This window comes from Mus pahari, unplaced genomic scaffold (genome assembly GCF_900095145.1).
Source record: "Mus pahari unplaced genomic scaffold, PAHARI_EIJ_v1.1 scaffold_5139_1, whole genome shotgun sequence".
Classification (NCBI taxonomy): Eukaryota; Metazoa; Chordata; class Mammalia; order Rodentia; family Muridae; genus Mus; species Mus pahari.
In genome coordinates, this window is record NW_018392936.1 from 68,152 (window position 1) to 79,863 (window position 11,712).

The following is an 11,712-nucleotide window of genomic DNA, read 5'->3' on the forward strand; positions in this document are numbered from 1 at the left end:
AATTTGCAAATCGCCCTTTCTAACTCTGTGAAGAATTGGTTTGGAATTTTGATAGATATTGCATTGAATCTGAAGATTGTTTTTTCAAAAGAACAGAGTCCTTGTATTTTGATTCTTTGTGTTCTTTTCTTTGTTTCTATTTCATTTATTTTCCTCCTCATTTTGATTCTGTTTTATAATTTACTCCTCTCATGCTCCCTGAGTTCTTTTTGTTTTAAATCTTCCAAGTGTACTGTCAAGTTGTTGTAAGCACTTAGTATAATGGAGTTTCATTTTTCCCAGCTTTCATTTTGTCCCATAAGTGTGGGTATATTATACATTATTTTCAATGAGTTATAGGAAGACTTTATTTTTGTTGTTTATTTTTGTCTTGCTCTAATACTAATAACAAAAGTTCATCTTACCTGAGTTTGAAAGGTTTATGTATATTCTATTATTGCTGTTACTCTTTAGTTATACATGTTGGACTGATAACATAAATGGTTTTTCAAATTTCATGTATATGCAGAGATGGTTTTATGACTGTGCATGTGGTGATTTGGGAGAACAATCCATTTACGACAGGAAGAAATTAATCTTTTGTAATTATTTGTATTGTTCTTTAGATATGTGTTAGGTCATTTGGTTTGAAACTGTTACATGAAGTTTTTTTTCCCATTTACTTTTCTTTCTATTTTTTTCTATATTCTATTGTTTACAATATTGAATTGAAGTCTCACACTACCAAGGTGTCAAGGTCAATGTGTTATTTAAGCTTTATTTGTATTTCTCTTACAAAAGTGGTATCCTTGTGTTAGTAGCAAACAAAATATACATCAATGCAATTTGATGAACATGTAGTATTCTTTGTTATCACATAGGAATCTTTTTTGGATTGAAGTCTATTTTGTTGCCTATTGCAATGGCTTCACCAGCTTGTACCTTGGGTCTATTTGTGTCAAAATTATCCAGTTGTTTATTCTGAAATAATGTATATCTTTGATGTTGAGTTATATTACTTGTAAGCCGAAGGATGAATTAGATGATGAAAAGCATGTGAGAATATCTAACACTACTTCATAGCAAAATGACTGAAGCCATTAGAGACATGTGTGAATTACCTAAAGATGATATAGTTTACCACAAATACATATCCAACATAAATATTTTTTCAACATCATTCAATATAGTACTGAATTTTTGATTCAAATTTTCAAGTTATGTTGGATTATTTCAATATGACTGGTGCATTTATTATGAAACCTAAAAAAAAAAAGTTCAGATAGAATGTTAATTTAACCTTATTTTGGGAAAGGATAGGTAAACAGGGACTTAATAATATATGGAACATGAAAATTTTGTACAAAGTGTAAAAAAGTTTCCCGAATAAGAGGCAGTACATGTAAGAGTATGTTACATTATATTGACAGCTTTGGTGGATTTTTCTGGACGTAAAAGTGAGTGAGCATACTACATAGGTTATTAGTTGTCAATGTTTTTCATTTTATGATTATTTATATTATAAATGATGACATTAATCTTGATGCATTTCAAAAATGTGTAAATAAAGAAAGTATATCACACAATTTAGCTATTTTAATTTAAAATGGATATTTATTATTCTCATTTACACTGCATTTTTAGAATGTTAACAGTGTAATTCAATGAACATCCATGCTTAAATAGAAATATTTAAGGTGGGGAGCAGGGGTGCATGGGTATAGGGAACTTTCGGGATAGCATTTGAAATGTAAATAAAGAAAATAATAATAATAAAAAAAGAAAAAAATAGAAATATTTAGAATAAAATTCATAAACGAAGCTTATATATTGAATAGTTCTGATATGGAATGGGTGTATCATGTGAAGCTGGTTGTAAGAAAATATGGATGAAACTATCATGTTTGAATTGGAAATTGAATATGCACACAGAATGTCATGAAGGAGAAGGAGGATGACTGACCTAAGGAATGAGTCACTAGCAAGATGGGCAACAGATAGTTGTAATGGAGGTGTAGATATCAGCAAGGTACATGCTACATTTGTTCCAATATCCCATAATGAAACCCAGAATAATGTGTGGTATTTAAAAAAAAATTAATAACCATCAAAACATGGATATTAATCTGGAATCCTGGAAATTTAATTTTTCTTTTTTCTTTATTTACAATTCAAATATTACTTTCCTTTCCATTTTCCAAACCCTTTTGGCATTTCCCTCTCCTCTGCTTCTATGAGGGTACTCCCCAATCTATCCACCCACTCCTGCTTGACTGCCCTAGCATTCTTCTATGGTAGAACATTGATTCTTCACATATCCAAGGACCTTTCCTCCCGCTGATGCAAGATAAAGCCATCCTTTGCTACAAATGCAGCTGGAGCAAGTAGGTCTTCCCTGTGTACTCTCTGGCTCACAGTTTAGTTTGTGGTTGTTCTGGGGTGTCCTGTTGGTTAATATTGTTGTTCTTCCTATGGAGTTGCAAATCCCTTCAGCTTCTTCAGTCTTTCCCCTAACTCATCCATTGGTGTCTCCATGCTCAATCTGATGGTTGGCTCCAGTACTCCACATCTGTATTTGTCAGGCTCTGGCAGAGCCTCTCAGTGGTCAGATATATCAGGCTCCTGTCAGCAAGTAGTTCTTGGAATCAGCAACAGTGTCCGGGTTTGTTGGATGCATATGAGATAGAAACCATGGAGGGGCAATCCCTAGAGGGTCTATCATAAGTCTCTGCTCTAATATTTGTTACTCTATTTCCATTTGACAGGAAAAAAATCTGAGTTAAAACTTTTGAGGTGGGTGGGTGGAGCTGAACCTCACTCTTGAAAGACAAATTTACTACGTATACTTGTGAAAGACTTCTCCATTTACATTACTCTAGATTCAAGTCTCTGCACTCTAGGACAGACTAACAAAGAACCAGAAGTTATACATATGGTAAAAACATTGACTTTTATGGGTACAGTCATATCAAGTGCAAAACACTAAACTTGCTTGTATCATTAAATCACATAGGGCGTATCATCACCCAAAAAATGTGTTATCTATTCATGCTCTGATTCTTTCAGTCGAAATGCAATGAGAGAGTTTCATGGGTGTTCAGTCATCAGTAAACTGTCAAATGTTCAGTATTGATTCTAGAATTTATGAAGAATATACAGGTAGAAAGATTTTATAATAAAAAATTACACATTAGAAAACTGTTTCTTCGCAGTCACTATTTGTGTCTAAGATACTAAGAAGAGATCTCTAAACAAGACTATCCACACTCACGAATGCAAAGTAAAATGAGCAAAGCCAATGTAGGAAAACAAAGGTAATGTAAAGTAGATGGGTCAGTACAAGTTATGAATTAAAAATAATGAAGTTCATGGAGGATGATCATAATTTGGAATTCAAATATTAAGATTACTTTATTAGTAGTATTGAATTTTTGGAAGGTAGAGTCCAGGGACTCAACCGACCAAAGAATACACATCAGGGACACATGGCTCCAGTTTGGTATATTTCAGAGTATTGCCTTATCTCACATTACAGGAAGTGTAGACCCTTGGTCGTATGGAGGTTTGAATACCCAGTGTAGGGAATGATAGAGTCCTGAGGAGTAGTGGAGAGGTGGGTGGAGGAGCACCCTCATAGAGGCAGAGGCAGGGTTAATGGAATAGGGGTGTTGTGCAGGAGAAACTGGGAAGTGTTAAAATTTGAAATGTAAATAAATAAAATACATAGTGGAAAGAAGAAAAAAAAAGGAACCCCACAACATGGCATTCTCTCTGTANCTTTTTGAATCTTTATCATGTAAGTTAACTGTGGATCTGTGAAGAACTGCATAAGTTTGGATAGAGACAGATTAAGTGTATTTCTGACTTGGTCTATTTATTGATTCTAAAGACAATGGTAGCACAGGCCTTGTTTAAATGATAAGTCTGTGTCACTGGTGTGACATAGTCCATACTCTACATTGCCTGTGAATCTCATTGACTATAAAGTTGAGACTGCGTATTCCTGACTAGGATTCTGTAATACAATGTCCTGTGTGTCCCCATTAGCTCTGATTATACTTTACTGGATGTCTCATTGTGAATCTTCTGATACCATCCAACGTCCTTTCTAATTGTGCTCACATAATCACCTTTTAAAAATTCCAAGGAACAAATTTGAACTAAAGGGTTTCCTTCCATGTATTTACAAACAAGAGTGATATCATGAAGCCTGAGAAAGAAATATCTAATATACTTACCTACCTATATTTATTACATTGTCTATGGACACCAGTTGCAGAACCCCAGGTTAGAGTGTGTTTAAGAATTCCTCCAGGGCCCAGGAGCAATCTGAAAAAAAATTAAGAAAAAAAGAATCGTAAATATACAACAAACCACTCCTTTGACTGGAGAAATAAAAGCAGGCCGAAGTTAGATGTGCTGGTATGCATGGTAATACACAATCCACATTGTCTATGTTTAACACAGGACAAATATGTTCATTTTGATGGGAGTCTTCTTCTTCCTCAACATTTCCCTATTCTTGGAAAATTATATTGATCCCATGTGCTTTTGGAGAATAAACCTGAATGAAATCAAAGATCAAGATTTGTCTTCTACTTGTTCCTTCATCCTTGGAGCAGTTCAGATGCCTATGAAGAAATATTATTTCAAAAAGACTCTGAATGTCCTGTAAGTGCATTTGTATTTTCCATGTAAATGACATCTAAAATATTTCTTTTGTGGTCTGATGATGAAGATTAGGCAAATCATTGAGTATTATGTACTGTTGCTAAATCTGAACTCTAAGAAACAACTTCATTTTTTTTTTTTTACAAAATTAATCCTAGTTTCTCTCCCCTGTTAATTAATCCAGTGAAGATTTTGTTTTTCTTTAAATCAGGTGGCCTCTGACTTAAAGACTGGAAGCTGAGGAATAAAGGACTATCTACATTGATTTTTCACATAAAGCCCTCCTATGAACAGTTTGTATTGCCCTCTAGATAGTGATGACTTATTGAATTTGATTTCATAATATTTCCTTATGATTTACTCCAAGTACATGCAGATATATTGTCATAAACTCTTCTAAAATACTTCCATCAGTTTGTTGCTCCTAGCGCTTATGCTCATTCCAGTAATATTCTTGGCACATATGGTTGTCAAGAACTTTGCATACATAAACTGATTGCCTCAAATTCATTGCATGTGGTCACTTCTTGCCTTGTAAATCTTCTTCCAGTTTGGAAAGAGAAGATCTTTAGACTCAGAAATTCACATTTCATATGAATGTCTGCATGGATATTTTTATAGGTATATGAGTAAGGAATATTTAGTTCATTAGAGGGCAAGACATTCAAGTATTTTAAAATATAAAATCCAAAAGCACTGTGGCTTTGTGTATCACACTATTCATGTATAATTCTGCACTCTCCCTTTAGAGTAAAAGATATGTGGAACATATGGAATCCAATGATATGTTTACATTCCTTGAATAGTGACTTCATCAATAACACTGGTTATGTCCCTTTTCACTCTCATGGGTCACATTTGTGATGTGGGACTGTTGGAATATTTGAGAACAGTGGTACAGGAATTTTCAATTTGTTTATTAGTCCTAATTTAAGAAACATGTCATCTCTTTTCATGTCTAAGTGTGTTAATCACTGATCCTTATATGATATTTATATCTTGTGGGTCTCTATTCAGAAATTTTAGTAAATATAGGTGCTCATGTTAGCAATATGGTATCAATACCCAGTTTTGTGGATTGCTGATAGATTTTTTTTAAATACAACAATTTAGACAAATAAGCTACACTGACACCTTAAGTAACTGATGTTTCCTAAAGTTTAGTTATAGGAAGTAAATTGATCATTGCACAAGGTCTATTCTCCAATTTCTTTTATGCATTTGTAAAATTATTAATTTTGATATTTTTCATGTGTGGTAAACAATATTTAAAAATGTAATATTTTATCGAATATAGAATGAAAACACCACATAGGTACAATTTTTGGTGAAAACTTTTTTTATTTCCTTCAGACTTAATCATTAAATATAAAGTTGAATATTTAATGTTCATTGATTAGATTATATGAACTGAGAAGAATGATACATTAGATAGTATTCTTTATATAAACATAAACACAAAAACAATATCATGTTATACTACTGCCACTTTCTTTGGCATACATTTATTTAATAAATGAACATATTCTATACAGTTTCCACCAAAATCTCTTCTATTTAATAAGCATGTAATACTGGTACATACAAAGTGCCATCTCATCAGTTTCGTTATTTTCGTAGTTCTCAGTAGGATGTTGAATTTGTGTTACTGGAAAGGTTATCAAGAGTGTTTTCTAGAAACTAAATTATAATGATGAGAAGTACCAGCTAGTCAGTGGTGGTCCAAGCCTTTAATCCCAGTATTTGGGAAGCAGACACAGGTGGATTTCTGAGTTTGAGGCCATTCTGGTCTACAGAGTGATTTCTAGTACAGTCAGGTGTATACAGATAAACTCTGTCTTGAGAAGTGAAAACAAAAATAAATAAATAAATAAATAAATAAATAAATAAATAAGAATTACCCAGAATGAATATATCACATTTCTTTGTAACTAGAAATTTGGCGATCGTGTATACCTTTACATTTGAAGTGAGAATAGTCTACAGAAAAGTATTGCCCTCTTATGGCCTAAATAATCCTTGCACATATACATACAATCATATGTATAGATATTTATCATTCACCAAATGCATGTTTGATATTTGAATTTACTTAAAAGTAAATCTTTAGAAAACATTTTCTCTCAGCAAAAGATTGAAAGAAAAAAATAACAAAATGAGGATAGATATGAGGGGACATGCTAAGAATATTAGGCATTCATTATAAGGGATTGTTAGTACAGGAACCAAATGTTGCTGCAGAGAGACTCTGATGTAATGCCAAATCATATTTTCACTACCTTAACTAATTCAGTTATCATACAAATGACATCATAAACTCAAAGGGTTTCATAACACGTAAATTTCTATATTGCTAAATAATTTTAAAATGAAGACATGATCAGAATTACAATTTTGTTTATATCTTTGGTTTTCTCTTTACCTTCTGATAAAGCACTAAATGCAGAGACTGGAATGCTTTCTGGGAATGAGATCAATATCCTATCTTATTCATGGGAGAAATACTCCCATGAATTTTTAAGTGTTCACTATTTTCTAGGTGGTCGTGTTAATCCAATCTCACAACAAAGGCCATCTTTTTCAATTTTATAGGTCAGATGAAGAAAATACCAGTATAGCATAGTGCTGCTATTGAGTATAAATGATCATGTATAATCATCTGCCCATAATAAACACTGTATTCTTTTACAGAAAAACTACTAAAACCCACAAATATGCTTTGGCACTAGCGTTTGCCATGGATGAAATCAACAGGAATCCTGATCTCTTACCAAATATGACTTTGATTATAAAATATAATTTTGGCCATTGTGATGGGACAACTAAGACAACGCCCTATTGTTTTCATCAGAAAAGATATGAACCTATACCTAATTATTCCTGTAATGAAGAGACAATGTGTTCATTTCTGCTTACAGGACCCTATTCGAGAATATCTTGGGATTTTGGGCTAAACATGGATATCTTCTTATTTCCACTTGTGTGTTATCATAGACTAGGAATTTTTCACATCATGTCTCTTTGAGGAACTTTGATAGATATTAAGCAAGTTAATCGATGACATTGGTGCTTCTGTCAAACTCTGGAGTTCCAGGTTACTTACTATTCAGAGACCTGATAGGCCCTCTGCTATGGGCCACCTCCAGAATTTGACAGATTCCACAAAGAAGGAATAGAGAAGGTCATGAAGAATTGAGTCTGGCAGGGTGATAGAGAGAATCTTGCAGCATTAACTGACTGAGAGTTAAAGTGTTTCTTTATTTATACAAATGTCAATAAGAAGAAAAAGATTCGTGATGTTCCAAAACATAGAACATATCATTTCTTTCTCCAGATATATGTTGTATTCATCTTGGTCATAAGTTTATATTATCATCGGTAATCTGTGAAATAACAGAGTTACAGTGGTGTCATAAGTGTAGTCATCAGTGGCAAACTTTGATGGAACAGACTTATATTTTAAAAACATTTCCTCTATAATCCAACTTTTAAGTATCTGTAGTGTTTTTTGACAAGGCATGGCAGACTGTTCTTAGCCTGGACACTTTTGACATTTCAGTGGCACTAGAGTTGTTGAAAACCTCCAATCAAGTCTGTGGAGTTAGCCATTTTACTACTAGTAAATTTATGACCAACCATTAAGAATCATAGTATCAATTTACATTAGACACTATGGGAAAATTTCAGCAACATTCCGTTTTAGTTATTGTAAGTCTTTTTGTTTAATAGTATAAAGGTTATGTCATATCTTTATGGAACTTATTGATATGTCTTATCTTGTTTTTCTTTTTTTTTCCTCATCATAATATATGAGACTTTCACAAGTGAACTTTTCTAAGAAAGAGTGGTTTTGGAATTCTAATACTTCATTCTTTCATATTTTTCTGCATGATTATTATTCTCTAATTATATGACACTTTGTATGCAGGAGATAACTCCATCNAATATACCTTTGTTTCTATAAATTTTCCTCAAGAGATAAAACATATGAGACCTATATATTTTGCCTCATAATTACCAGGGTATTTAGTAGGATAAGTTTTGTAATTTTAATCTGATCTGCTGCTAAAATTTTAAGCTGCTAAACCTTGTTTATACTTTTAAATTTACTTTGTTCTGATTATCTGTTTCCAAAGGAGGCACAGAGGCACATATTCCCAGAGTATTTTGGAGCATTATCATAAAAAGGAGTTTTCTGGCAACTTTATGTGAGTCACAATCTCTAGAGTCAAGGAATACATTCAAGTAGGGCAAGATATTTTTTTCCTAAAACCTATAGGATTATTATGTATAGGAATTTTCTAGTAAATCTTCATTGCATTTCTGGATTAAGGAATAAATGTCTTTTGAAAAAATATTAGTAAATTATCACAAAGGTGTAAATATATTAAAATCCCTCCAAACAAAGAAAACAGAGATATCATGACTAAAGGTGAAAGACAAAATGGCAGTTAGTATCACATGTAAATATATTTTGTTACATCTTTGTCAAGCATCTATGCTTGATGCTTCTATTAAAAATGGATGTGCTAGGCTTCCACATTTGCTCATTTGATTCAGAGAAGAGAGGAAAAGTCACAGGTAATTAACTCTTTGCAGGTAAATATGATGACTGGCTTTTTGATTGTACTACACCTCATGCTTTTCTTTGTGTTGTAGTTCCTTCATCTTACATATGGACCTTTCAATTCCATGTTCAGTGATGATGAACAATATCCCTATCTCTATGAGATGGGCTCAAAGGACACATCTCTATCATTTGCAGTGGTCTGCTTCATACTTTTCTTCCACTGGAAATGGGTTGGCCTTGTCATCCATGATGATCATCAAGGCAAACAATTTCTCTCAGAGTTGAAAAAAGAGAGTGAAAACAGGGAAATTTGCTTTGCTTTTGTGAACATGATAGCAGCCTCTGAAATTGCATACTATGAAAAAACTGAAATGAACTACAAACAAATTGTGATGTCATCCACAAATGTTATTATCATTTATGGGGAAATATACAGTAATATTTAATTGAGCTTCAGAATGTGGGAATCTACAGTTATACAGAGGATATTGGTCACCACAGTACAACTGAATTTCCCAACCTGTAAGAAAGACTTAACTCATGGAACATTCTATGGTACTTTTACTTTTCTACACCACCATGGTGAGATTTCTGGCTTTAAAAATTTTGTGCAGACATTGTGCCATCTTAAAAGAACAGATTTATATCTAGCAATTCCAGAGTGGAACTACTTTAACTGTGAAACCTCAGCATGTAATTGTAAATTACTGATGAATTATTCATCCAACGTGTCATTGGAATGGCTAATGGAACAGAAATTTGACCTAACCTTTAGTGATGGTAGTCAAAACATATACAATGCTGTGTATGCCATGGCCCATGCACTCCATGAGACGAATCTGCAACAGGTTGATAATCAGGCAATAGACAATGGGAAAGGATCAAATTCTCACTGCTTGATGGTAGAGTTTCTTTTATTGGATTATGTTTTAGTGTCTTCAATTCTGTAGCTGTTTTTGGTCTTTCAGATGCCCACATTAATGAAAAAGGAAATATTTTCCAAAATAGTTAAGCTTCTGACCATTTTTCCTAAAGAAAAACAAACTCTAGTCACTATCATAAATGTGATTGGTAAAAGAATTCAGTTTATCAAAGAAAATGTGTGGTTTTATAGAGAGTACCTGGGTGTCATCACACCCCTTACAATATTGGGCATTCTTGGAATATCATGATAGTTTCATTTATCCTATTACATGTGTTGGAATTCTATCTTTCATTGTTTAAATATAGTTGCCTTTACTATGAAGTTAGAGTACATATTATGATTTGAAGGAATGGTATATATATAATAGCTCAATGCATGTATTTTTGGTAAATTCATTTCTGAGAAAGATCCACTTCACTAATCCTCTTGGGGACAAAGTGATTATGAAACAAAGAGTAATAGTACCGAAAGATTATGACATTTTTCACTTTGGGAATCTCTCACAACACCTTGGGATTAAGGTGAAGTTATGAAATTTCAGCCCATATTTTCCACATGGACAACACTTTCACTTATATGGAGACATGATTGAATTGGCCACAGGAAATAGAAAGGTGAGTGTGTACTAACTTACTGACTTATAATACACAACAATAAACACTCTCAAGTAGATACACTATAATATGTTGAAATAAAAAGTTTTGTTAAATCAGGATCCAATTTCTAGGCACTTGTGTTATGTTTCTTTTTCTTATTTTGGACACTTTTACCAATTCTTTGAAGATTGAAACATGCATAAAATATATCTTTGACATATCAGAACCATTTTCTGCAATTTAATGAATACAAAATTATTTTTCACCACAGTTTGATATTCTTTCCTTTAAATTAAACAAAATTTTCTTCCTATTATTGCTGCTATTACACAGTAATCTCCACCATTAACTTAAACTTCTGGAACAGATGTTCACAGGAGAGAGACTAATATTACAGCTGTGAAACACTGAGTCATAATTGCTAACTATTGTCATTATATCCTAAAATGTTTTCCCATGTAACAATAGGACACTTACCTCATTCAATGATGCACAAAATTACAGAGATTCATATTCACAGAAATACATTTTTTAATAAATTTGAAGAACCCGTTCACACTTTAAGTAAGATGAACAGAATTTCAAAGAGCCATATAGACAGCACTAGAACAACAGACAATGAATTAGCTTTTAATAAACCTTAAATACAGCAATAACAGGCACCAGACAAAAGCATCAAATAACTTTCCATTATAATTGAACATTTTTGTTAAATTTCTCTAAATGAAATGTAAGATTACAATGCTGGTTTTTTTTAAAGACATTCGTTAGTTGCCTTCAGTGAGTAGGGAGACAAATTCATATACTGTAAGAGAACTTTTCTTTATGATAAAATTGAGGAAAACATTATAATATGTTAAAAGAGGTATTTAGGAATTTCAATAATAATACCTTTGATGGATGTGTATGGAATAGTTTTTGACAAAAATACCTACCAAATGAACACAACACACTACAGAAAGATCATTCTT

General features: G+C 32.7%; 1 protein-coding gene across 1 annotated transcript; it reads left to right on the forward strand.

Annotated features, from left to right (window-relative positions):
* Window positions 1–4,453: 4,453 nt before the first annotated feature.
* Window positions 4,454–11,144, forward strand: LOC110315258 (vomeronasal type-2 receptor 116-like). The gene is given in 5 exon segments (XM_021189357.1): window positions 4,454–4,650; window positions 7,342–7,630; window positions 9,310–10,127; window positions 10,513–10,759; window positions 11,109–11,144. Coding segments are annotated over 5 exon segments (1,587 nt in total).
* Window positions 11,145–11,712: the final 568 nt, after the last annotated feature.